Genomic DNA, 27,740 nt, shown 5'->3' on the forward strand with positions numbered 1-27,740 from the left:
AGAAGCGGTCCAGTTCCGGAGGCGGCCTCGGCCGCCGCCATCTGTCACCTCGCCTCCGGCCCCGGCAGCGCGTCGCTAGTGCCCCGCCCGTGTCCTCGGCGGAGCCCGCTCCTCGGTCTGTCATCTCTCGGCTCCGTTCTCGTCCCTGCCTTCTTCCCGGAATGGATCTGGTCGGAGTGTCAACACCTGAGCCCGGCCCCGCAGCCGCCTGGGGTTCCAGTAAGGTGAGCGGTGGTCGCTGGCCGCGCTCACGCGGGATGCTGGCCTCCAAAGCCGGGACAGGCGACTCGGCAAGCCTCGGGCCGAAGCCCTGCCGGCTTGGCGCAGGCAGCCCCGGGGCCCGGGGGTCTGGCCCGGTCCACTGTCGCCGGGACGTGAGCAGAACGCCCGCGCCGACGCTGAGGCTTGAGCAGCAGGCTCGCTCGTTCTTTGACCAGGAGCCCGGTGCGGCAGCCCTACGCCGAGAAAGCTCAGACAGAAAATTGCTTTAGGAAGGTGTTGCCTTCAGGCGACTGCGCTTATCCCAGTTCGGTCATTTCTTGTTTTTGAAATGACAAAGGTAGAAATCTAGGCGCGCCTTCGCGCTCCGGGTAATACTACGAACGTGGGCAGTAATACTGTAAAATGGTTATGAATTTCCATGATCTACTATAGGCGTGGCTTCCCCATACCGCTCGAATGGCAAGCTAAGATTCTTTTCTGTTCCCGTCTGATTTTGAACCGGCTCTTTTTCGTATTACATCGGCTAGGATGAAAAGATCCTGGGTGTTTCATTGCGTAGGATGAAAAGACCGCACACACTTGCTGCGAGCAGTCATGCTTCATTTGGGGTTTGCATCCCTCAGCTGTAAGGTGCTGAAGGGGTCCGTGCCTTTTAAACCTCATAATAGTTATTAAATTGACGTATTCATCTTATTGAAGCGTACTTTTTACAGAAAAATAGTTAAGAGTTTGTTTTTGTTTGTTTTTTTTTGTTTTGTTTTGTTTTTCGAGACAGGCTCTGGCTCAACTCCCAGTTCAACTGTTAAGTTTTTTAAAAGTTGATTTTATAAGTTTATAAACCCGTAGGAAAAGTCAAATATTCTATTGTAAATGTGGTTACATCTTTACCCATTTGTGTGTGAGACTCTGATCTTGTTGATGAGGTCAAGATTAACAGACATAAAAGGATAACATTAGACATAGACAATAAAAATACAGGCCAGATTTTTTTCAATGTCCCCAGTTAAACAGCCACAGAAGTTGTAGGAAAAGTTCAATGAAAACATTGTACCCTAAGAAATGTTTCACTTCCAAAATAAATAATACTGGATAAATGAAGTCCATCACCTTCTCATCCAAGTGTATATCACCAGGACTGCAAAAATCCCATTTTCATTATTTGACAAAACAAAACAAAACAAAACAAAACAAAACAAATGTGTTCCTGGAGTTTACTGGTAGCTTGTTGGGTAGACAGACTACCAAAACACAGCCTCACTTAACCATTTCCTTTTCTAACCATGGAAAACCAAAGTGAGTGAATGCCTAAGGAGGAAGAGAATTGAGAATAGCGTTGTTTTATTTATTTTGTTTGTTTGTTTGGGACAGGGTTTCTCTGTGCCTTGGCCGTCTTGGAACTAGCTCTGTGGATGAGGTTAGCCTTGAGCTCTTCCTACTTTGTCTCCCAAGTTCTGGGATTAAAGGCATGGGCCACTGCCACTGAGGTGCCTAAAATGAGAGGCAGAAGTGAGGAAGTATGTAACTCTGACAGAGAGTTGTAGAAATGAGTCTGTGGAACCCCCATGATCACCACAGAGTCTGACAAACTGAAAACCCAGAGGAGCTTAATGAGACACGACAAATCTAATGTAGTATCCTGGATGTTATTCTATAGTAGAAAAAAAAGGCACTAGGGGAAACTAAGGATGTATTAATAATTTAGACTTTAGTTGTCAATATGTAGCTGGAGCCAAAATACCTGAGAGAACAATTTAAAAGGTGAAAGGTTTTGGCTCATGGTTTCAGAGGGTTCCGACTGTGGTCACTTGTCTGTGTTTCTGGGTCCATGGCATGTCATTAAAGTCAGAGCTGATGGTCTTATGGTGGCCAGTGATCAGGGAGGAGAGCAGAAAGAAAGAACCCATATAATCTAATTGTCCCTGGAAGGCTCCTCACAGACATACCCAGAGGAGAGATTTGAATCTAGGCATTTCTTAATCTGATTACATTGATGGTCACAACTGACCTCAGACTCTTGGAAATGACTGTGTGCAGATGAGCTCGATGTTAGGAGTCAGTGTGCTGATGAGCAGAACTGTAAGCATGACTGGTGAGGTGGGAGTCTGAGACTTCTTGTTGCTTTAGGTTTACTGTTCTTTAAAATTGTGAAACAATTATTGTCGGTGTGTGTATATGTATGATGTGTGTGTTTGGGGCAGTTCATGTGTGCCATGATTTGTATGTGGGGATAAGAAGACAGCTTTGTGGGGCTGGTTTTCTTCCAACTTTGCGTGGGTTCTCGGGATTGAATTTAGGCTCTCATGCTTGTTCTTGTCTATCAACTAAGCCATCACTGGCCCAGTACCTCTTAACTACTCAGTAAAGAGTTTGAGTTACTGTATGTAGACTCACAAGAAATAGACAGCTGACTCTGTACTATATGTTCCTGGTGCCAGTTCATAGGAGAAGCCCCTTTCAGCCATTTGTGGAGTGTTCCCTTTCCCAAAGCTGTCCCTCACAGAGCCCAGAAGAATTTTATGGAAGGATGTTATTAGCTACTTTTAGATGTTTCAATTTGATTTCAAACTGTGGGAGTCTGAAATTGTGACTTACTTACCTAACCTGAGGAAGTTGCCCCAGTGTGTGGTGGCCCAGTTGAGCTGGTTGGCAGAGATAGGGGAAGTGTAAGATTCCAAAGGACAAGGTCATTGTGAGTGGGCAGTTCCGGGTGCTGCTTTATCTGTGGCCTGTGTTTTTAGACTCCAAAGGACAAGGCCTTTGTGAGTGAACAGTTCCAGTGTACTGTTATATCTGTGGTTCCTGTCTTTGGGAACAGAGAAATTGCCACCTCAAAGTAAAGAAATCACATCTGACATTGTTGACTCTTCTGAGACGTTTGCCAGCTAATAGTTTATATTTAATGTCTTCTAGAATCTGGTGGCGGGTGACAGTGGACCATGAGCTTCAGAAATAGGCAGGCAAGATGGAGGAGGTAAATTCGAGATGCTGAAAGGCAAAGCCCTGCAGATTTGGACTACATTAGGTTGTCTTTTCATTGCTTCCTGTGGCATGTACCATTCAATAAGTACGTAAATGTTTTCTGTCTGAAGTTCTGTGCTTGGTCTGCAGGTTGAGAGGGCTCCGCCCCTCAAGGGGCTTTAGCTCTGTCCTGGCTGTTGATAAACTTTAGTGATGATTCTGCGATTCAGTTTCCAAGCCTTTAAAATGTAGATGGTATTTCTGGGGTAGTCTACAGCTCACGCTTTTAGTCCCAGCACTTAAAGAAGAGCCTGGTCTACACAGAGAGTCTCAGGATAGCCAGAGTTACAAAGTAGAGAGACCTGAATGAAAATAAGGACGTGATGCTCCCAGGTGTGGTTGAGAAGAAGGGTTTTATTATAGAATTAAGGGAAGTACAGCCAGCAGCATCTGGAAGGGTCCAGACTGAACTAGGCCATAAGAGGAGGTGCTTGGGAGGAAAAGAGAAAGGAGCAAGAGAATGGAGAGGGCAAACAGACCAAGAGACCAAGAGAGCTGGTGTATGGAATCAGAAGCTGGGGGAAGGAGAGCCCAGCCCCTGGGCTGGAGCCGGTTAGGGTAGGGGTGGGGTGAGACGTGCTGGGAGGAGCCAAAGGTATGGAGTGAGACTTGTCCAGAGTGGCATGATTTAAATCATCTAGATATGTTATATTCTTAGTTAGCTAAGTGAATACTTAAATATAGGGAAGTGTTATCAATTGGGCTGGGAATGTAGCTCATGCTAGAGTAGTTGTCTGGAGTGGTGAGACCTTAGATTCAGTTTCCCCCACTTCAAAAGAAAACGGGGAGGAGGTGGCTATGCTACATACGTACGGTTAGTCATCGTCCAAGTGTGGTGAGAATTGAGACCGGGAGAAAACAGTCATCTGCTCTCGGAGGCTGGGACTGATCAGATTGAGAATCTCTTTATTTTTATTTCACGTGCATTGGTGTTCTATCTGCATGTATATCTGTATTAAGGTGTCAAATCCCCTGGGACTAGAGTTACAGACAATTGTGAATTGGCATGTGGGTGCTGGGAATTGAACCTGGGTCCTCTGGAAGAGCAGCCAGTGCTCTTAACCCCTGAGCTGTCTCTCCTGCTCCCAGACTAAGCATTTCTAGGTTAAAGAGTACAAGGTCAATGGAAGCCGTGTTCTACACATCATAGAGAGCATCAGTCAACCTGCATGAAGTCTCTGTTCCTCTTGCTGGGCCTTCTGTGAGGATGAACCGGATCTGCAATGGCTGGTGTCAGTGTGTTCAGCGTGTACCTTAGCCTCCTCACCTTGATTAGATTGTTGCATGGCTGATACAGATGTCACTGTTAACCCAAACGTAGGCACTCATTAAGGAGTGAGTTCATATTTTTTATCAAAGCAGTGAAAGCAACTAGTAACTAGTAACATTTTGGTAAAAACACTGCATTGTGGAAAATGGAATCAAAACAAGGAGCGGATGATTGGTTACATGTTTTAGGAAAATGGGAAATAAATGCTAGAATCTGTGTTTCAAGAAAGCTGAGACATTGGAGAAGGCCAGTGCTAAAGAACCTCAAGGAGTGTCACTCTTTTGTAATCATACTTTGTAAAGTCGTGGTCTCAGATTCTGAAGTTTAGAAATAAATTTTTTGTGGCTTGTTCTTGGTTTGTTTTCACATATACTCAGACATCTTAGAGAGGATTAACACTTTATAATAAGCCATGTCCTTATACTTAGATTAGAGTTAGGCATAACTTCTGAGTGAGATTTAAATTGTATTGGTTGGTAAAAAAATTAATTTATTTTTCCTTTCTGGACAGCCTTGCTTTATAGTTCAGGTAGTCCTCTTCCTTCAGCCTCCTAAGCACTGGAATTATAGGAGTGAACCATTATGGCTGGTTATATTGTCTATCCCTAAAAGAAAATCTACTAAGGAAGCTAAATCATGAGCAGAAAGGTGTTTGATGAGAAGCATTTCCTGAGCTGAGAACTCCTTGCTTGGTGGGTGATGCTGTGTAATAGCCCAGTACTTTTCAGCCTTGAGAACAGGCCTGCCAGACAAGCCAGGTGTGTCTGGTTAAGTTTACAGTTAACCTCCAATAGGATTTGAGTTGGGGGCTGACCATATGGCACCTGCTGCCACCCTGACAGTCAGATTTCAATCCAGTCCCTGGGACTCACATGATAGAAGCAAAGGATCTACTCCCTCAAGTTGTCCTTTGACCTCTTGCATTGTGCTTCCACACATAAGAGTAAATAAGTGAAAATGTAATTAAAAAAGGATTTCTTCTGAGAGTTCTTCCTTATAGGATGAATTTTGTAAATACCTATTTGGTTTGGTCATTTTAAGTAGTTTAATTCTCAAAAGATAACCTCGTTTTTTGAGTTTTAAGTCATTATCATAAGGTTTTTTTCTCTTTTGTTTCACTAGTGCCCGTGGGCTACCCCTCAAAACACAGTATCCTGCTCACTGACCGAGGTGATGAGCGAAGAGTTGGCCAAAGAGCTGCAGCTGGAAGAAGAGGCGGCTGCTTTCCCCGAGGTTGTGTACGTGTCCCTGAGCCTTAGCAAAGCTTACCGCTGACGGCTCTGTCGTTAGAAGTGAGGAAGAGTGCTTCCGAAGGCAGTGCGCAGGAACAAGCGTGCCCTGAGTTCCATTCCTGACTCAGGTTGAGTGGCCCCTAAAGATTTGGACACTTCAAAAAGTACTCAGAAAAGTTCAGACTTATAGCATTTCAGATTAGAATTCTTCAGTCAGGAGTACTTAGCTTAGTCTATGTAAATCATTCCAAAATCTGAAGATTTCAAAATCCTAAGTACTTTTGGTCCCAAGCAGTTCAGATAGAGAGAGTCTGAGCTCGTATGATTTTAGACAAACCACTGTTGCTATGGGTATAGTTTTCTACTGTCTGTTGTTTGTCCCTTCATTAGTTTTCTCTCTACTTTGAAGAGACAATGACAAGCATTCTGGGTCTCAGTATGGATTTCCCATAATTCCATAGCTGCTTAAGGTTTCTTTCTCATCTCTCTCACCTCGCTGGGCTCTCTGAGTTGCTGTGGGTTTGAAGCTGGCTGAGGAAACAGCAGATGGTAAATGGTTTGGTAGATTCCCACCTCTTCTTCAGTGTGATTTTAGCATTGCAAAAACGATTTCTACTCTCACGATCAGCAGCTGTTTGCACAGCACATCAGTCAGCTTGTGTCACCTTATTTTGAATAGTGTCGCTGAAGGTCCATTCATTTCTGGAGAAAACATTGACACTTCCAGTGACCTAATGCTGGCTCAGATGCTACAGATGGAATTTGACAGAGAATATGATGCACAGCTTAGGCGTGAGGAAAAAAAGTTCAATGGTGATAGCAAAGGTACGGTGGCCTTACTGTGACTTTCCGTTGGGTGGTGGGAAATGCCTGTGCGCACTCCCAAATAACCAGCCAGCTACTTTTACCTTTTTAGTCTGCATTTCATTTGAAAACTATCGAAAAGTGCATCCTTTTGAAGACAGTGACAGCTCTGAAGATGAGGTTGATTGGCAGGACACTCGGGATGACCCCTACAGACCAGGTGCTTTCCGTTTCTGGGGTGCGGGGGGTGGGGGGTGGGTCAGAGGAAGATCATTTTCCAATGAACTTGTTTAGATTTATGCTTAGATTTGATCTCATTTGATAATTCAGGGTTAGGTTCAAGTGTCTGTCCAGACAGTGCTGAATGTAAGACTTTATTTACTCTTTTCTGTTTTTATATTCTTGACTTTTCTTAATTGCCTTTAGCAAAGCCAATTCCTACTCCAAAAAAGGGCTTTATTGGAAAAGGAAAAGACATCACCACTAAGCATGATGAAGTAGTCTGTGGGAGAAAGAACACAGCAAGAATGGAAAATGTAAGTTATAGAAAGTATTATCTCTCAATCAAGAGTTTAATTATTCCCCCCCCCTCTCCCTCCCTCCCTCCCTCCTCGAGACAGGGTTTCTCTGTGTAGCTTTGGAGCCAATCCTGGCACTTGCTCTCTGTAGACCAGCCCGGCATTGCCTGCCTCTGCCTCCCAAGTGCTGAGACTAAAGGCGTGTGCCACCAAGGCCCAGCCGAGTTTAAATATATTTTCAGAACAGCATTCTAGTCCAGGTATGGTGGAGCACACCTTTAATCCCAGCACTTGGGAGGCAGAGATGTGTGGTCTACACAGTGAGCTGCAGGCCAGGCTGGGATACTTTGTGAGACCCTCTCTTAAAACACAAAAGCAAACAAGCCAACAGCATTCTGGATCAGTACAGTAAATTTCTAAAAATCTATTTTATCTGTTTCATATGAGTCTCACTCCATAGTTCGGTTGGCTCAAATTCATGCCACCTCTGTGCCGGTGTCCCCACACCAGGCTGCAGAGATGCTTAGAGGACAGTATAACTCAGAAACTCAGCCACTAAGAGAATAGAGTACTGTAGAGTAAAACCTATGAGGATGCTTCAAATCTGACTTGGTTTATAAGGCTCTAAGATAGGAAGTAAAGCTGAGCACAGTGGCATATGCTTGTAATCTAGCACTTGGGAGGTAGCAGAAGAGGATAAGGAATTAAAGGTCATCCTGATACATAGTGATTTCAAGGCTAGCTAGGGCTAAAGTAGGCCCTGTCTTTAAAAAAAGAATAAATGAATGAATGAATGAATTCTTAATCCTTAGTACATTATTTTTTACAAAATAGCATTCCTACAGAACACAGCAATGGTAAGGGGACAAGAACTAGAAAGAAGAAATTTGTATACTTTTCAGACTTTTTGGCTTTGTGGTGCTGGTGCTCAACTGTAGTGTCTTATACATGCTGGGCAAACACTGAGCTCCACTCCCACCCAGCACCATGTTTTCAGAACTACTTCTCTAAAATTAAAAATAAAATGCCATTTAAAAAGATGTATCTCAGTGTCTGAAGAGATGGCTCAGTGGTTAAGAGCACTTGTTCTTCCAGAGGATCTGAGTTTGGTTCCTATTGTTCTTCCAGAGGATCTGAGTTTGATTCCTAGCACCTCCGTCGGTTGTTCACAACCACCTGTAAACTCCAGTTCCAGGAGAGCTGATGCCTCTGGCCTCCATGGACATTCACATGGCATGTGCATGCAAACCCACACACAATAAGAGTAAATCTTGAAACTCAAAAGTCTTGGGTGATGGAGAGACAGCTCAGCAGAGGACTGGATTTGTAGCCCAGCACCCACATGGTAGCTCACAACTGTTAAGAGAAGCTTTTCCTTTTGCTAGCCGCTTTGGTTTATCACCCGCCAGTCGCCTGGGCTCTGCAGCGTATCAGTCCCAAATAAACACACAGGAGGCTATATTAATTATGAAGCTGTTGGCCTTGCTTGTCTCTTACAGGCTAGCTCTGCCTTAAGTAATTACCCCATAATTGTTAATCTAAGTATGTTTCTTACCGGAGACTAGTTCCCGGTGTCCTACCCCCGTGGCGTCACATGTTGACTCTCTTGTGTTTCCCCTTCCCAGAATCCTCCTCGACTCCTAGTCCCTCCTATCTAGGTTTTCTATTGGCCAGACAGTACTTTATTGACAAATGCACAGGCAAATAACAGGACTTCCCCAACACACAACCATCCTTAACTCTAGTTCCAGAGGATCTGGTGTTCTTTTTTACTTCATTGAGCTCCAGGCATGCACATGGTGCATACACACACACACACACACACACACACACACACACACACACACACACACACATATGCTGGCAAAACAGGCATACATAGGCAGGTGTTCAGGTGTCTGTGGAGGCCAGAAAAGTGTGCCAGATCCCCTGGAGCTGGAGTTACAGGTTGTTGTGATCCTGTTGACATGTGCTGGGCACTGACTCAGGTCCTCTGAAAGAACAGCAAGTGTTCTTAATTGGGAAGCCATTTCTTCAGTCCCAAATAAAGTATTCTCTTTTATAAATGCTGTGGCCAGTAAGAAACATGCAGACCTTAGTGCACAAGCGTTTGTTAAGTGAATATCTTCTTCAGTATGGTTGTGTTGTATCTGGTGGGGATGTCTTCAGAATGGCTGTGTTGTAATGTTCTGTAGCTTTGGAATGTGCTTTTCAGCAGAACTTTGCCTGTCTCTGTCTTCTTACATGGTAGCTGTATTTGCTACTAAGCACTTGGTGCAACTAAGGAACTGCATTTTAATTAACTCAAATTTAAATATCTACACAGTGGCTAGCAGCTGCCTAAATGGACTGTGCATCTCTATAATTGTCATGGAGGTGATTGGTATTGTTTGCTGTAGCAACTTAGTCTTCAAAAATAATAAATTATGAAATTATATTTCTTTGGTAAGGTTCAGTATGGGCTTTATAATATAACATTGTTCTTTGGCATAAAAAACGAGGTACAAAGTAATGCTGAGAGACATTCACTTTAGATGTGGTAAGGTATTCTCTCTACATAGAATGCACCTTCAGACTGCGTTTTCTTTGGGTGTTGCTCCTCTTTGTGTCGGGAGCTATGTTGAACTTCTGTTTCTGCACAGGTTCATCTGTTGAGTAAGAAATCTGCAAGACTGACTTCTCGCTGTTTGCAGCACCGTTCCCAAATGAAAACATCTAACTGCTGATTCTTTGTCTTTGTCAGTTTGCACCTGGCTTTCAGGTAGGGGATGGAATCGGAATGGATTTAAAACTGTCCAACCATGTTTTCAATGCCTTAAAACAACATGCCTACTCGGAAGAGCGTCGAAGTGCCCGTCTCCACGAGAAGAAGGAGCATTCTACCGCTGTAAGCATTCTTAGCACCTCGCTCACTTTGGTGGAAAGAATAAGACAAAACTTCATGATTTATTTTCTCCCTATCCCTGGAATTAGCTTTTCAAATCAATGCTATTCAAGTGACTTTGCTTTTTGGCATATTTTACTTAACATAATTTAGTTCATCAGTTATTTAAAACCCACATTATGGAGTTTTAAGTTTCTAGAAGCAGTGCTGCCGGGCACTTAGGATTTGGCATAGAAGGTGAAGCCACTCTTCTGGTATGACCCCTCATATGAGAGCAGTGCCCAGGACAGCACCCGTAGCTCAGCCTCCAGCAGTGACATCATCTGCAGTTGGGGCACCTTCTGTTGCACCCCAGGAGCCAGGTGTGGTGGCCCAGGTAGCAACCACTGGAGCTGGTGGTGTGGCTTCCAACTCACCTGTCAGGCACACACTGGCCATGCTGTCCCCAGAGACTTCAGTGGAGGTAGTACTATTGAGCCTTCAAGCCCTGCCATCATTTACTGAGACACATGTGGGACCCAAGGAGCTTAGCAGAAACAGTTGGTGGCCCTGGACTTCATGTGCTTCCACAAGTTTTAGAGTGTGAGGACCTTATGGGGGTAACCCTGCTAGGATGTTAGTAAAGAGGGGTAACCATTCAGGCCTGCCTGGGACTAGTCTGGTCAGGGAGTTCAAAGTGAACTGAGGTAGCTCGTGTCTATAATACCAGAGCTTTGAATTTGCGGTTGAGCAAATGGTTATATGGGCCCTTAAGCCATATGAGTGATAGCATTTGTGAATTAATTAGAATAAAGGTTTTTTTTTTTCCCTAAAAGGTTATGTTTAGTGACAGTAGTTTGGAGTATACACTGTATATTTGGTTGAATGTTGCAGATATTTAAAGATCGATTTTATGTGTATGGGTTTTTTGTCTGCATATGTGTCTTTGTAACATGTAGGTGCCTGGTGCCCTTGGATCCCCTGGGACTGGAGTAACAGACAGTTGTGAATTGACGTATGGGTGCTGGGAATTGAAATCAGGTCCTGTAGAAGAGCAGTCGGTGCTCTTAACTGTTGAGGCATCTCTCCAGCCCAGATGTTCAGATTTAAAAAAAATTTTTTTTAATTACATTGACACTTGTAACTACTTGAGCTTAACAATCTCTAATGTTTTACATTTAAAGAGATAATACCTATTTTGGAAATAACAAAATTACTGGACTCTTTAAGACACTAGTCTTTTATATTAATGAAGATAATATGTACTATTTTAACAAGTGAATTTACTAAACTCTTTGAAAAGCTGAAAGGACTGAAGATGGCTCAGCACCCTCATCAGGCAGCGGACAACTGTTTGTAACCAGCTCCAGGGGATGCTTCCGGCATGACATGCACATACACATAAATTAATAATAATACCAGAGAGCTGCTTAGACTTAGTTGGTAAAATAAGGTTTTGCATAAACCAATGTTTGGGTTTTGATGTATTTTAACTTCCAGTTTATTTTTTAAGGACAGAATGTGGAAGTTATTGCCAAAAAGCCCCCCTTAAAGAGGTAGGGAACCTTATAGGTACACAGGGCAAGATGTCACAAGTTTGATACTGGATCAGAACTAGAAGGGAGAAATTGTTGTATCATGGCCTCAAAATACTCCATAGGTATTGTATGAGTTCTACCTTCATAAAAGACAGTAAAGGGACCTGGGTCCCCAGGGGGTGGTACCTAGCTAGATAAAGAAGATGCTACAGGAGAACCAAGAAGTCAAGGGCTAGGAGAGGGGAGGGATTTTGTGTATAGATTAAATCTAAGATTGACCATCTATACACGCCTGCCTGGCATCCCGGTTTTACCAGTCACCACCTGTGTTCACTGTCCCGCTCCATGTCTGCTGTAATCTTGGCATGTGTCCGCACCACAGTCCTGGCCGTAGCGTGGGGGCTGGGGAGGAGCACATGGATGCAATAGGAAGGAGACGGAAGGTAATGTGACCCCCTCACTCCTCTAGTGCCTTCCCATGTTTCGTCTCTGGAGGGAAGCTGTGGTGATGTCTCCCATTCAATTTTTATTCTCTGGGGCTAATTGTTTATCTTGGAACAAAATTAGGAGTTACCAGGGTGAACATTCCAATGGGCAGAAGTGTGTCTTATGTCCTCTGAATTTGATATTAACCGTTACTGGAGCCATGGTGTCACCCCGGACCATCACTGTTCTGTAACCTGTGTACTTTAACGTCTTCCTGGGAGGAGAGGGAAGAGTGGATGAGTGTCAATGTATGGTACCAGCAGGACTCGGTTTGGTTTTCCTTGAAGAGACTACTTTCCAGACCCACATCATCTCCCACTGTGGGGAGAGGAGCTAGGAAGCCAGGAGTGCTGCGAGGGGGAGGTGAGGCCCTTGGTGAGAGCATGTGCTTTGGGGAGGCTAGTCTCCTGATGTGTCCAGCACAGAGGGAGGCTGCGGTGCACTGCAGGAGGGTGAGCAGGAGCTCCCTGGAGCTCATTGTGGAGGCAGCTGCTGAGTGTTCATCCTCAGATGCTTCCAGAGCAGATTATGTGGGCCCAGCCAGGGAGTGAGCTGAGCCTGAGGCACTTCCACACGATCTTTGCCTTGTGTCCACATCCAAACACTCCGTCTCGAGAGCTCCATGCTCTACCATCTTGGGTTTTGTCCCTCACTGACTCCTAACCTTTGACAATGGGTTATTGTGGTGTTGCTGTCAGCACTTATCATCCCTTTGGGGCTATTCCTCAAGAAGCTCTGACCCCTGAGGTTGTCTGCCACTCTATGGTTTGGACTTGGGACTGTCACCAAACCCAGCTCTTTGGCCTCATGACACTGGAACTGAAATCCAGCGGCCCCTGAGGAAAGAACTGTATTGTGACCATGCTCTTCTAAGAACCTGATTTCAAAAGCGAATCTTTTATGATGAGCATTTCTTTTTTTTTTTTTTTTTTGTTGAGCATTTCCACTTACAGTACTTTATCTCTTACAGGAAAAAGCAGTTGATCCTAAGACACGCTTGCTTATGTATAAAATGGTCAACTCGGGATTGCTGGAGACAATCACTGGCTGTATTAGTACAGGAAAAGAATCTGTCGTCTTTCATGCGTATGGAGGGAGGTAAATGAACAAACACCTTTCTCCTCAGGACTGATGGATTTCATATAATCAAACTTACATAGCAAGAAGAGTCGTTATTGTAGAAAGCATAGACATTATTTATTTGTACTTGAAAGAATTCAAATGCTTATTGGTCAAGCCTTTGCCTTTAGTTTTCTTAACTGTAACTATCTTTACACACACACCCATAACACACAAACATACTAAACTGGATCGTTAAGTCCAAAAAAACGAAGAGAATAGAAAGCAGTGTTGGGTCTGGGGATGCAGCTCATTGGTAGAGCTCATGCTTAGCATACATAAACCCTGGGTTCAATCCCCAGCACCAAAAAAAGGGACGGGGGGGGAGTATGGGAAGGGATTTGTACTTTTCTACTTCTGACTGGGAACAAATTATACTAAAACCTCACTTGGAAACTGCCCCTCACCTCATGGGATTTTTGTGGGACTCAATGAGATCTTATTTTGTAATTCATTTAATTAATCTTAAGGAACATTTATTTCTTCCTTTATAATTTTGAGTTCAATCTTTCAGAAGTTTGTTTGCATTTGTTTATATGTGATCTTTTCCCTCCGTTAACATACCTTTGCCTTTTAGGTATTAGTAGACAGTCAATATTTGTGGACTGCAACATCCCTTTTAAAGTTTTATATTTATGTGTATGCGTATACACTCCAGTGACTGTAATAGGCCAGGCGGCATTGGATTCCCTGGAGCTGGAGTTAAAGGTGGTTGTGAGCTGTGTGATGTGAGTGCTAGAACTGGAAGTTCAGCATGTGCTCTTGACCTCAGCCATCTCTCCATTCCCAGACCATGCTGCTTTAAATAGCATTATGGGAATATAGGGGGAGATCCTTGAACTTAGATGTATTTCACAGCTATACCCTTAAGCTAAATTCCTAATGAAATTGCTGTGGAGATACTGTATGCCTTGTTTCTCCTTTTTGTTAAATGGTTAGTGAAAGGCTTCACTGAATGGAGAGCTGGGTTTGCTCTGAGCTGGCTAGTGTATCAGGCAATGTTTGTTGGGATTTCATGTTTTTTTTCCTTTGATTTTTTTTAATGTATGAAAATTTTCATTAAAAGTTAAACAATATATTTCTTGGGGCCAGAGAGTTGGTTCCGAGGTAAAGTGCTTGCTGTGCTGTGCAAATGTGAGGACTGGAGCTCCCTGTGCTCCTAGGGTAGGATGGAGTGGAGACAGGAGAATCCTGGAAGCTCACAGGTCAGCTAGCTTGGCTTACAGAGAGGCAGTGAGACTCTGCCCCAAGGTAGAAGGACCAACACCCGGGTTGTCTACTGACCCTCACTCACACAAACACGTCCATAAAAGGAAAATACATATTTTCTAATATGTCACCACAACAGTCAGATTCGCCATAAAAGGAGGTCACGACACCAAGAACAGTTATGACCAGTGAAAGATAATTATATGACAAAGCATGTATTTATATAAGACCACAGTAGGGTAGGAAGAGACATACAGCAAGATCATTACCAGATACATTCAGGGAAGGCATCATGATGAAGTTAGATTTCTGATCACATTTTAAAAGTAAGCAAAAAATCCGTTGTTGACAGCCAAAGGCTAGTTGAAGAAGTACATAGCACATACATCATCTATAGCAGCTTGTCTATATAGATATTTCTGTATATGTATTAGTCAGATTTCTTTAAAGGGACAGAAATGATAGCATTATACACACACATACACATATGCACATGCACGTATGTGCCCACACATGAGTAGCTCACAGGCTGTGATCTGTTAGCCCAACAATGGATGTCTCCTGATGGATGGAAAGGCCAAGAACCTGATAGTTGTTCAGTCCAGGAGGCTGGATGTCCGGCTGTCCTAATCTGGTGCTGGAGTCCCTGGGAATTCCTAGAGAGCAGCTGGTCTTAAGTCTGCACTGGAATCATGAAGAAGTATGTTCTAACACTAGTGACAGGATGCCTCAGCAGGAGGCAGGAGAGTGAGGGCAAGAAGGTCTTCCTTGCCCTTTTCTATGGGCTGCCACCAAGAGGTGTGGTCCACCCACCTCAAGTGATCTGATCAAGAAAATCTCTCATAGCATGTCAACTGCTTGGGGTTTGATTCCCAATGTTTTCAAGTGACAGCCAAGATTAGTCAGAACTATGACAGTACTCACCCCAGGAGAGCTGGGGAGGGAGGGAGTCTGCCTCAGGCTTGTAGTAAAGGCTTCAGCTCTGTCTATAATTTTATTACATAACTTCAACTTTGTGCTAATCACCAAATGTATAATTTTTACCTGACAGTAAATGGTAGAGGTACAGAGTATAGTATGGTCTAAACACAGTATATGTAGTTAAGTAGGGCTTTAAGCCAGGCAAAGGAAGCCAGACAGGGTGCACATAGGTAGTCCCAGCCTCTTAGGAGTTTAGAATCCACTGGAACAATAGCAAGACCTGTTCTGGGGGAGAGAAGGAGCTGGGCATGTGGTACATACCATAATCTCAGACAGGATTTCAAGCTCGTCCTCAGCTACACAGTAAGCGTGGGGCAAGCCTGGGCTCCCTAAGTCCTTGTCTCAGAAAATTAGCAGAGGGATATGTAATTTGCATAAGGTACATGGAGTGTTTTGCTAGGAGAATGATGAGATGTTGAAATTGGACTCTGTATGTCTGTGGATTTATTTAATAGGGTTCTGTTTACTGTGTGGGAAACATCCAATGACAGGAAGCTCAGAGTTTAGCCCATTCTGTCTGATAACTTGTTTAGGGTGTTGGGAACATTTCTGTGTACAGTCTCCAATACTTGAGCAGCTTCCATGGCTGGGTCCTGGGTTCTAGGTCTTGGAAGTCCCTGCTCTAACACAGTGCACTTCCTATTACCAACCTGCACTCAAAGTTTTAATCATAGACACATCAGATATGTGCTGTACAGCACTTAAACAGGGCAGTGTCATGGATTTGATGAATAGAACAGGGACGTCTGATGAAGTAACTTGAGGACATACCCAGTATAATGGAAGATCAGGTTGAACTGCATTGCAGACTAGAAAGAGGAGGCCTGGAAGCAGCAGGGGCTAGGACAGGAAGGACTGCAAACCTGGAAGGGGTTTGCACAGTGGGAACCAAAGATGGGATTTTTATTTTTGAAAGATGACTTGGGTTGCTAGAAGGAAAATGAATGATAATTTAAGAAGTCTTGGCTGTGAATGTAGTTCAGTACTTATATAGCATGGAGAGTCCTGGGTTCAAGCACTAGTACCATGGAAAAGACTTCATGGCACTTTAAATAAACCACTGTGTTGGTTTAGTCTCAGTGGTAATGAAGTAAAGAATAGGAATCTAGCCAGGCAGTGATGGCGCACACCATCCTAGTACTGAGTTTGAGTCCAGTCTGGTGAACAGGATAAGTTCCAGGACAGGCAGAGTTGCACAGAGAGACCCTGTCAAAACAACAACAAAGAATAGGAATCTATGTTTGGAAAGTACAGTCAACAGTCTTCTGTTGGATTGGATATGGGGTGAGACCCTAGGGGAAAGTAATCTAGGCAGCTGCCATTGGGGTTTGTTCTGGGCATGGAAAATTTAAAGACACCTGTTAGACATCCAGGCAAACCAAGTGTGGGTTGTAAAGGGGCCTGGCATTCCTGAGAGTGAGTGCTCTCCATAGAGGATATGGCTTTGGATATGACATGGCACAGGAGAAGGTTCATAGAGTTTGCAAAAGGACTCTGACCTTTAGAGGGTGAATGGAGAAGTAGCCATTAGAGTGTAATACAGAAAGAGGTTGCTGGTTTATTCTCATTCTGTCCTCTGGAAGCATTTCTTTTCTCTTTAGCTTAGTGTGCCTGCAGGTATTTGGAAGTAAAACCGCTATAGCTTAGATCACCTTCTTATTACTTCCTACTTAGTTCCGGAATCAAACCTCTCGAGCCAGCCCCAGCCTCTGCCTCCCTTGCACTCCGGTCACTCGACCCTCATGAAGTGTCTTGAGAGTACCGTGTTCACAAGCCCTCATGGTTCCTGCTGGCTTTGGAGCAGTGTCCACGCTCTTTGCAGTCTGCCTCCCTCTCGTCTGCTATATCCACCTTCATTTCTCTCCTTAGGCGAGGTTTAACTGCAGTGTCTCAGGTTCCTCAACAGCCCCCGAGTCTTGTTGACACTGTTCAAATCTGCTTGTTTGCAGTGCCCGTACCTCCAACAGCCTTGCTTGCTCTCCTAGGACACTCATATGCTGCTTCCGTTCTCTCCCGCCTCTGCATACTCACAGGGCAGGGCACTTACCTTACACATCTACTGAGAAAGAAGGATTGTTTTAGAAGGTTGCTCGATGTGTTCATTTTGATGCGTTTTGTCCCCAAATCATCCAAGCTCATAGTAGTTTGTTTTAAGAAGTATGTTTTCCTATTATTTGTCAAACTTGATTCTATAGTGATGAAATTCAGAACATTATAGTGTAGATTGATGAAAAGTATCTGACAGTTTATCTGAAAGGACGCTTTTTAAAAGAAACAAACCAGCTAGGAGCAACAATGTCTATCTGTAGTTCCAGATCCTGGGAAAGCTGTGTCAGGATGATCACTAGGCCATCTGAGGAAACATGGCAAACTCCCTAAAGCCTAGTGTTTTATTACGATACAAAACTTGAAGGTTTTTTAAAAATAGGCAGAGTAGGATGTTTTGAAACATGGTAGGTAAACTTAAGTAGAATGGAGCCTGAGATGATCTTACAGTGAGCTGATAACCTGCTGACTTTGTTCTTCTTCCCTTCAGCCTAGAGGATGACAAGGAAGATGGTAAAGCTATACCAACCGAATGTGCCATCAAGGTATTTAAAACAACCCTTAATGAGTTTAAGAATCGCGACAAATACATTAAAGATGATTTCAGGTTTAAAGATCGCTTCAGTAAACTAAATCCACGTAAGATCATCCGCATGTGGGCAGAGAAAGAAATGCACAATCTTACAAGGTAAAGAAAACAGTGGTGTGGCAGGTGACCTTAGGAATTGCCCTTTGCACCAGGACTGCTAGCCAGGTCGAGCCCCGTGCTATCTTTGAAGCTGATTTACAGAAATAACAAAAGGCCTTGACTTTCAAGTGCTCCATAAGGCTTTTTGTCACAAAACATTCCCATGCCTTGAACCAGAATTCAAACTTTGTGAATGAAGAGGCATTTTCCTTCTTTAGTGACATTCAAGGGAAACTGAGGCATCGTCTGTGCAGGTGTTCTATCCTGTATGAAAGCTCTGAGGAAAGTCTTTCTGAGGAATCGCCCAGCCTTTATACAATGCCCTTCCACCTGTCAAGTTTCCCTACCTCTAAGGGCTGTATCTTATTGGTTTTGTATTCCCATATCTCCTGGTTAGAACGTAGTATCAGCTCAGCACAGGCCCTAGTTAGGTGTTTGCTGAATTAATGGCATGTTTTCTCCTTCTGATCTTCTTATTCCTAATCATTTCTTTCTATACAGAATGCAGAAGGCTGGAATTCCTTGTCCAACAGTAGTACTACTTAAGAAGCACATTTTAGTTATGTCTTTCATTGGCCATGATCAAGTTCCAGCCCCTAAACTAAAAGAAGTACAGCTTAGTAGTGAAGAAATGAAGGACGCCTACTATCAGACTCTCCATGTAAGTTGTGCCTTACAGCTCCTACATACTGTCTTATAAATACATTTCTTGTACCTAAGTTAGAGTGTGCTTGTAGTCCCAGCTACTTGGGAGCTGAGGCACTTGAGCTGGCTGTTCAACCTAGGGAACATAGCACAAGAGCCTATCTTACTAATGGTGATAATTTTTTAAAACTATGGGATCATATTTTTGAAGGTAGCATAAGAAGGATAAACAGAATTTTTGTGAAGGATCGTTGACATTGAAGTTGTCTTTTAGATAGGCATGATGGAACACACCTGTGCAGTTGCAAAGGATAGTCACAAGTTCCAAGCCAGCCTTGTCTGTAGTAAGCTTCAGTCAAGTAAACTATACATTAAGACACTGTCTGAAGAGGCTAGTCTTTAAAAAAATTAGGCTCAAGGATCTCAAGTTGAGGCCAGCTTGAACTCCTTAGTGAGACCCTATCTCAACAAAAAAGTTGTTTTCATGTCTATTTGTTTGTGCTGAATGATTTTAGAAAACTTTAAGATATTCATGGAGCAAGAGCAAGCTTCATGCTTAGCATTACTGACTTAGAATATGAAACCATTTTTTCACAGGACTTCTTCAGTCAAGTTTAGCAGATGGAATCCCTTTGTCTGACTCCTAAAAGTTATGGTTCTTCAGCAGTAATGAAAGGGTCTACGTGATCCACGGTGGTGTACACCTTTAATCCCAGGACTTACTACTTGCCTGGTGGAGTTTCAGAATAGCCAGGGCTACCTAGAGAAACCTTGTCTCAAAAAACCAAAAAAAAAAAAAAATAAGAGAGAGAGAGAAGAAAGGGGCTACAGCTATTGTTGGGAAGTGAGAGGGAAGCAGATGTTGTTAAGGCACAGTGATGATGAGATTAAAGATGGTGGGAGTGACAATAGCAGGGGTACAGGTGCTAAGTTGGAGAGCCAGTGTCAGGAATCTTGACAGTTACTTGTGTTTGGGGACAACAACTAAAGTAGGTTTGAAGCCTCCAGCTTAAAATGTCCCTGATGCTGTCGTAATTCCTCTGCAGTGTTTTCAGTGAACACTGGAGAAACTTGGGTATGTGTCACATGGTGTCTGTATGGAACCTTTGGGTCAATCAGCTGATAGGAATATAAAAGTACTGTCCAGTAATTTGTTCAGATCCAATGGAGGGCCTGAGTTTACGTGGTGCAGATAGCCTAGCCTTGGTTTCTTCACAGTGCTTCTGGTTGCTGATACAACAGGGAACTTGGGGGCATGAAGTGGATTCAAAGCCAGTGTATTCTGTGCAAGCTCAAAACTGAGTTTGCACCCCTAGTGTCCCTGAAAAAGCCCAGTGTGTGCCTTAACCCCAGCCCTGAGGAGAAAGCAGGAGGATCCCCGGACCTTGCTGGCCAGCTAGTCTAGCTGAATCTGTGAATAGTGAGAGACCTTGTCTCAAGAACTAAGGTGGAGGGCTGGAGAGATGGCTCAGAGGTTAAGAGTACTGACTGCTCTACCAAAGGTCCTGAGTTCAATTCCCAGCAACCACATGGTGGCTCTCAACCATCTGTAATGAGACCTGGTGCCTTCTTCTGGCCAGCAGGCATACATGTAGGCAAAACACTGTACATAATAAATAAAAACAAACAAATAAATAAAAGAAGTATGTCTTATTTTAAAAAAAAAAAGAACTAAGGTGGAGAGCAGTAGGGAAAGACACCTGACATGGATCTCTGGCTTCCACATGCATGCATGTACACCCCACATGTACATTCGTGAACACAAGAGATTCTTCACTGCCAGGAGAAGAACAGTGAAAAAGAAACCCTTTTCTGCTTTGGGCAGTGGGGAGACTGGGGACGAGATGAAGTGATGAGCCTCTGTTATAGAGTTCTGTTAGGGGTAGCAAACGAAGTTTTCAAGTGTAAAGTTAGGGGTTATCGTTAGTGATGAATATGGGATGCTGTTTAATTTAAAAGGCTGGAAATCACATGTGCTACACACTGCGAGTCTCAGCACTTAGGAGTCTGTGGCAGAAAGTTCATGAGTTCAGGACTGTCCTAGGCTATATACCAAGATACTGGCTCACAAACAAGAACATCTCTTCTACCATCACTGGCAGGAAATATTTTCCACTCGGGATTGCGTATCCTCCATGGAGGTCTTAGTGGGACACTTGTCCTTTTACAGAGGAAGTGGCTTGCCTTGGTCCCCTGGTTAGGCAATTGGAATCTGAGCATTGGCCTGGTTCTATTGTCACAGCAAGGAAGCAGAATGGCATGCAGGAATTCTGTGACAGTGTCTTCCTATCCCCCATTCTCTCAAACAGCACTAATACAACAACAGAAGTGTAGTCCTATTACATAAAAGAGAGGGGGTAAGGGTTTGGGTTGATGCTATGACTCAGCTATAGAATGCGTGTATGTGTGTTTGGGTTCAGTCATTAGTGGGACCAGAACAAAATTTTGTTTTTATTTTGGTTTTTGTTTTCCAAGACAGACTTTTCTTTGTGTAGCCTTGGCTATCCTAGAACTAGTTCTGTAGACTAGGCTGGCCTTGAACTCACAGAGATCTACCTGCTGCCTCCTGAATACTGGGATTAAAAGTGTCACCGTCACCCATGAAATAGGTTTTTAACTTGGTTCTCTGGGAGGTATTTGTTGACACATTCATTTTAACTAGTAATTTAGTTTATTTAATAGAGATATATTAGAATTGTGCCCTCATTTCCCTTCTTACATTTCCCTTCTTACAGCTGATGCAGCAATTATATAATGAGTGTACCCTTGTGCACGCTGACCTCAGCGAGTATAACATGTTGTGGCATGCTGGAAAGGTAAGTAGCACATTTCATTTAATATTCAGACTACATGTCCTGGTGTAAATTATTGATTGTAAATAAATCAATCTGTGCTTTATGTTAACTAGGTCTGGTTGATTGATGTCAGTCAGTCTGTAGAACCAACTCATCCTCATGGCCTGGAGTTCTTATTCCGTGACTGTAGGAATGTTTCACAGGTTGGTGTACAAAGCAGTGTCTTCTAAAGGATGTAACAGGTTCAAATATTTTTCTCACTCCTAAGAAGGGATGCCAGCTACCTTCAGGATAAGGAGATAAAGGAGAATTTTCAGAACTCACTCATTCATGGACTCGTGAGGTCATGACTCATGTGGCCTCCATTTCTAAGAGATTAAGTTTTGGTTTGGCTCCTGCTATTTTAGGAGTGAGTAGACTTAATGCATGCGTAGTGCACACACCAAAGCTGGCCTGTGGTAAGCCCGAGTGCTTCCTCCCGTTACTGTTCTGAAGGAGGGGGAGGAGGGAGGAGGAGGGGAAGAGGGATGGGGAGGAGGGGGATGGCCTCCTCGACAGGACAGTGTTCTCTACTCACTGTCACTTCAAGGTAGAATGACAACATTTTGAAATTCACTCCTTAAGCACAAAGTTTGGTCCCATCTGGTTCCCATTTCTTTTGTCTATTTGTGGGTTTTTTGTTGTTGTTTTTGTTATGGTTTTTTTTTTTTTTTTTTGAGACGATTTCTCTGTAGCTTTGGAGCCTGTCCTAGAATTCACTCTGTGGACCAGGCTGGCCTTGAACTCACAGAGATCCGCCTGCCCCTGTCTCCCGAGTGCTGGGATTAAAGGCGTGCGCCACCACCCAGCCTGGTTCCCATTTCTAAGGGAAAGGACTTGCTAACTACAGATGTAAGGGAGAGAATAACCTATGGGTAACCTGTGGGCCTGCATAAAAATTGTAATTCATGGGATTTAGTGAATGTATTACATCCGTCCCCACAGAAAAGTGCCAGACTCATTGTACACAGGGCACCACGTTCATAACAGAAGAGGTACCAGGAAGCGGAAGAGTTGTCGACACATTCTACATTGTCTGTAGAGCCTGGGCTAGTTAACCTTGAGAGGGAAACCTTAATGGCTGCAAATGGTGAAGGATGTAGTGCAGCTTATGCGTGCTGGTTTGTGAGAACTTTGCTGGTGTTCTAACTGTTTGTGTGTCATTGCTAGTTTTTCCAGAAAGGAGGAGTGAAGGAAGCCCTTAACGAGCGGGAGCTGTTCAATGCTGTTTCTGGCCTGAACATCTCAGCAGACAACGAAGCTGATTTCTTAGCTGAGGTGAGTGGCTGGCACACAGCTTTTTGTCTGCTGCTGCTGCTGGAGAGAGCTGCCCAGAGGAGCTCAGTCCTCGATGGACACTCCTTCAAACCCCAGGTCTTCCTTCTCTCTACATGGTTTCTTTTCAGGCACGAAACTTACCACACACACACACACACTCTCTCTCTCTCTCCAGGTATGAAACTTACCACACACACACTCCAAACACATGTCTTCACAGAGTTCATCATAGTTTGGTTAAAATGGGTGTGGTACATATCTTTTATCCCAGCATTCAGGAGGCAGAAGCAGAAGGAGCTCTGTCAGTTTCAGGGCAGCTTGGCCTAGATGGCCAAGCTCTAGGGGAGCCTAAGGCCAGGCAGGAAGTGGCAGAAAGCTGGTAGCACAGTCAGCTGGTGTTGACACTGTTGAATGGACGCTTTATCCAGTGCACAGCAAGATTGCCAGAGTTTAGTTCCTGGCTTCATAAAGATACTAGTACTAACCTTGGTAATATAACCAAGTGAAAAGCAAATAGGTGTATTTGCACACATCTCACACGTGTGCAAAGAGGGTGGGGAGAGGAAGAAGAGGGGTAAGAGAAAGATTCTAATTTCAAGACCAGCACGTCAGGAAAGGCCAGCAGGGTGTTAGGGAAAATACCACCTCGGTCGGTACAATTGTATAGTCAGAACTTGACAAAGGGTTTAATGTATTGGTTCTGTAGATAGAAGCTTTGGAGAAAATGAATGAAGATCATGTGCAGAAGAACGGAAGGAAAGCAGCCGCGTTTCTGAAAGACGATGGAGGGCCACCTGTGCCGTATGCAGACTAGCACCAGCGCCTGCTCCCCGCCAACAGCAGTGACCGCCAGCTGCCGGCAGCCAACCAGTGGGGTGACTTGAAATACCAAAGCAGGAGTGCACGTGCTGCTCCTGTGGTCCCACTTGTGACCCACGCGCCAGATGTGGGGAATTTTTAACTCGGCATTGAAAGAATAAAATGTCACTACCTCTCATCTCATCCAAAGGATAATATGATTCTTTAACAGGTAGAATGTCTAGTTGAAGGAGTTTGGATCTTACACCACTCGTGGTCTGAAATATCTTGATGAGGATTTTAAACGTAGGTAGTGTTAAATGTGGGGGAGCTGTGAGGCATTTACTGGGGAGGGTTGCTGGCTGCACCGCGCCCCTCTCGCCTGCTTCCTGTCGTGTCTTTCTGCAAACGCTGTCGTTCTAATTTAGCCCTTCTCAGCTGCTCTGAAATGGGGATTTGTTTCACAGTGGATGGTGGAAATAGACATGAGCAGTGTACCTTCTAGTGGTTCATCACAAAAATGTATGGAATTCTACATTTCCATCTCATACCCAGGAAAACGGCAGCTTTCTGAAAGATAAATATAGAAGGATTTCTTAACTAAATTTTAAATTTTAACTTGGGTTTTTTTTTTCATTTAGATTAAGTGGTTGGGAAGTAATTCATCTGCATTTATAATGAAAATACAAAATATTTGGAAGGACAGACTACAAGAATTGTATTTGATACATTTTAAGAAGGCAATGAAACTAATTTCAGTTTGCAGTTTCTTAAAATTGTCTACATATTGATTGCTAGTTGTTTTCAGAGACAGAGAGAGAGAGAGAGAGAGAGAGAGAGAGAGAGAGAGAGAGAGAGAGAGAGAGAGAGAGAGCGCAAAGTAATTGGAGCTGTTAAATAAGTGCAAGACAACTTGAGTTGTGTGCAGAACAACTCCAAGTAACAAGTGAACCAAGCAGCTCAGCCGCTCAGCCTCTGTCTGCCAGCCTTTCCACTGGCTAGACTCTGCTTTGAGAAGTGAGCGGTGTCCCGGACGCCATTGGTTGCTTGCTGTCGCTCCATTAGCCTCCCTATTACCCCAGGTCCAGGAGTCAGACTGGATCGATAAACAGCCTAACTCTGTCTGGTTATAAAGATTAAAAACGTAATTTATGTTTGAAAGATTTTAACATTATTTTAAAATGTCAAATGTTCTTTGTAGGGCTATTTATTTTTGTTTCTGTTATACTGCTTTAGTTGCATTTCTGAGGAGTGTGACTTTAGGTAGCTTATCCCACCCTGAGGTATTTGCTACTCGGCAACAAAGATTTAAATGATGACTAATTATTGGCTGCACAAAAATTCGAGAGAACTCACTTGAAACAATCATTTAAAACTTTGTTTTCTTTCTTGACATAGTCATTTTCAAACCATTGCTTGGAGTGTACTGTGACTTTGCCTTTCAAGAAATTAAAAATGGGATCATTTTAGAATTGGTTCATTGTGTGATTTATTCCTATTCCTTATTTTAATGTTTTGGCCCCAAGACAACCTTTCTGTGGCAAAACAAACAGTGCTATTTTAAATATATACACATACACACCTCTGTTTGAGTTTTACTCACAAAATACTTCACATTATAAATAAGTTTGTCCCTCTTGTGAGGTCAGGACATTTTTTCACATAGCAGAAAATGATGTTGAAGGTAGTGGTTTGATAAATAGTCCAGTAGAGTGTGTATGTTTAAGTAAATAGGAATATTTTGTCTCACTTTATTGATGTTGAATATAAATGACTGTAAAAAATTAAGTTTCCATCATAAGGATGATTGGAAAGAATTTCTATTTCAGTAAGATAATTAATTCATTACTAGTTTTCTTGATGTATATATAAAGAATTAGACCCCAGTACTTGAAGGTAGAGGTAGACTCTGTAAGCTTAGGCCATCTAGTCTATATAAGGAGTTCCACACCAGCCTAGGACACATAGTTAGACCCTGTCTCACAAACAAAAATCCCAGCACTGTGCAGGCGAGGCAGGAGGATTGCTACAAGTTTGAGGCCAGCCCTAGACTCTGCCTATGAAAACAAAGTAAAGGGCTGGAGAGATGGCTCAGTAGTTAAGAGCACTGACTGCTCTTTCAGAGGTCCTGAGTTCAATTCACAGCAACCACATGTGGCTCACAACCATCTATAATGGGATCTGATGCCCTCATCTGGCATCAAGACATACATGCAGATAGACCACTCATACATGAAATAAATGTGTTAATAAAACAAGTAAAATGATGGACAGAAGAATGGAGTCAGGCAGCTGATGGGGAGATGTTACGTGATGCTGACTCCCTTAGGAAGATGGAGACTGGTGGCTTGAATGACATGCTCCATAGGCTTATATATATATATATGAATCCTCGGTCCCCAGTTGATGGAGCTGCTTGTGGACTATTAAGAGGAGTGGCCTTGTTGGGGAAGGTGTGTCACTGCGGGTGGGCTCTCCAGACTGGCCATCAGACAAGATTCCTGTCTGCACATTCCAAGCATTTCTAGCACTTTTGAAATATGGAGATGACACTCATCTGATTACATTAATGGTTTATGGAGGTATATACTTTTCTATTGGATTGTTGTAGGACCTACATTAAGCTTTAGTAAGAGTTGGGGCTCGTGAGATGACTCAGTGGGTAAAGGCACTTTCTAACAAGCCTGATCACCTGAGTTTGATCTCTGGGATTCACATGATGTGGTCAGCTGCATGCTAGTCACCCAAAGGGCTAATTGGGACTGGACAGTCTACTTCCAAAGTGGCCCCACTCGTGTATGGGTGGAAAAATTCTACCTATGGTGTCTGGGGTGCTGGAGTTTTTGGTAGGGAGTGTGATGAGACTCACCAGTGACACATTAATGGGAATACCACACCTATTTATTGGCTATATGTTTTGCACAGCAGGCCGGCAGGGTTGTGTCAAAAAAAAAGGAAAAAATATTCTGCGTTGTTGGACAAAGGCCAGTGTGGTGGTTTAGATGAGAATGGCCCCCATAGGCTCGTGTTTGAATGCTTATACCTGTTGAGGAGGGACTAAGCAGTGTGGCCTTGGAGAGGATGTGTGTCACTGGGGGTGGGCTTTCAGGTGTCAGAAGTCCACACCAGACCTCAGGAGTGACTGTTGTCCTTGGGTCAGGATGTAAAGCTCTCAGCTACTGCTCCAGTACCATGCGCCTGCTTCCTGCCACGATGATCACAGACTAACTCTAAAACTATAAGCAAGCTCCCAATTAAATGCTTTCTGGTCTGAATGAGGTAGCGGGGACTAGCTGACTGGAATTGGCCATAGAGAAGCCAGGACTATGGATAGAGAAGACACACAGGAAGGAAAGAGTGGGGACTGGAGTTTGGCACTTCCTTCTGTTTTGGGAGGAGTGAAGAGATGGTCTCTGGCTAAAAAGCAAGGTCAGCTGGTTGCTTCTTGGCTTCTCTGATCTAATATGTTTTCACCCCCACATCTGACTTACACTTATTTGTTGGTAAACAGAACAATAGAGACTTAGTTTAAACCCGCAGCTCAGCAGAGCCAGAGCAGGACTGGAAGGCCCTCTTGGTTGTGGCCTGAGTGACTGGCTGGGTGTTGACTGAGTGGCCGTGGGCCCGCACAGGATAATTAAAATAGAAGTAGATTTGTGTGCAGCTGCTAAGCTGACAGAAAAACATCACAAGAGGTTAGTTATGGCAGGAATGACTAGGAAGGATTAGTTAACAAGGCAGATTTGTACAGATTTCTTCCAGCTTTACTTCTCACCTCTAGTGACAGGAGTATGGATCAGGGAGGGCACCCTCTCTCCCCAATGCTGGCTGGCTTTCATCTCCTTTTACAAAGGTAATGAGTGTTTCTTGAAGTCGTTGCTGAATCAGCTTTCTCAGAACAGCAGGCCAGAGTGGCATATTTGGGAGAGGCATGTTTTACATTCATTCTTTTGACTACTGGACCAACTCAGTTACTTACAGGCTATTGGCAGGAGGCTCAGTCTTCAGAAGGCAGCAGTGTCTCCAAGGTCTTGTTGAGTGGCTTGGTAGCATGGCAGCTGGTTTCTCCTAAGCAGTGGATACAGGACAGTAAGGGAGGAATCACAAAGGCCTTAAAAGAATTGTTTTTGAGATCATAATATAATTACATCACTTCCCCCTTTCCTTTCCTCTCTCCAAAATTTCTCAAAT

The 27,740-nt window shown here is 43.7% G+C and overlaps 1 protein-coding gene and 1 long non-coding RNA gene across 4 annotated transcripts in view; one reads left to right on the top strand and one right to left on the bottom strand.

Moving 5' to 3' along the window:
• Positions 1–25,018, top strand: Riok3 (RIO kinase 3). Of its 2 annotated transcripts, XM_005065380.4 has the most exons (13): positions 1–224; positions 5,633–5,748; positions 6,422–6,567; positions 6,659–6,766; positions 6,973–7,082; positions 9,808–9,951; positions 12,922–13,049; positions 17,797–17,994; positions 18,496–18,655; positions 21,375–21,455; positions 21,548–21,637; positions 22,644–22,751; positions 23,458–25,018. In XM_005065380.4, the coding sequence occupies exons 1-13, from the start codon at positions 162–164 to the stop codon at positions 23,563–23,565; spliced, it is 1,560 nt and encodes a 519-aa protein (XP_005065437.1). In that variant the 5' UTR covers positions 1–161; the 3' UTR covers positions 23,566–25,018. The 2 variants fall into 2 exon arrangements, with proteins under 2 accessions (XP_005065437.1, XP_021090720.1); XM_021235061.2 differs by lacking the exon at positions 1–224 and having other exon boundaries at positions 5,633–5,743.
• Positions 21,457–27,740, bottom strand: part of LOC110343468 — a 16,134-nt gene continuing 9,850 nt past the window's right edge. Inside the window, exons 3-4 of one of the 2 annotated variants that reach the window (XR_005881676.1) lie at positions 27,529–27,617; positions 21,457–21,718 (exon numbers count right to left, since the gene is read on the bottom strand). This is a non-coding gene — a long non-coding RNA (uncharacterized LOC110343468). Of the gene's footprint in view, positions 21,719–26,349; positions 27,618–27,740 lie in introns of those variants that run through there. The other variant, XR_005881675.1, reaches the window with a different exon arrangement.

The sequence above is a fragment of the Mesocricetus auratus genome, unplaced genomic scaffold (assembly GCF_017639785.1).
Source record: "Mesocricetus auratus isolate SY011 unplaced genomic scaffold, BCM_Maur_2.0 Super-Scaffold_100015, whole genome shotgun sequence".
Taxonomy (NCBI): domain Eukaryota; kingdom Metazoa; phylum Chordata; class Mammalia; order Rodentia; family Cricetidae; genus Mesocricetus; species Mesocricetus auratus.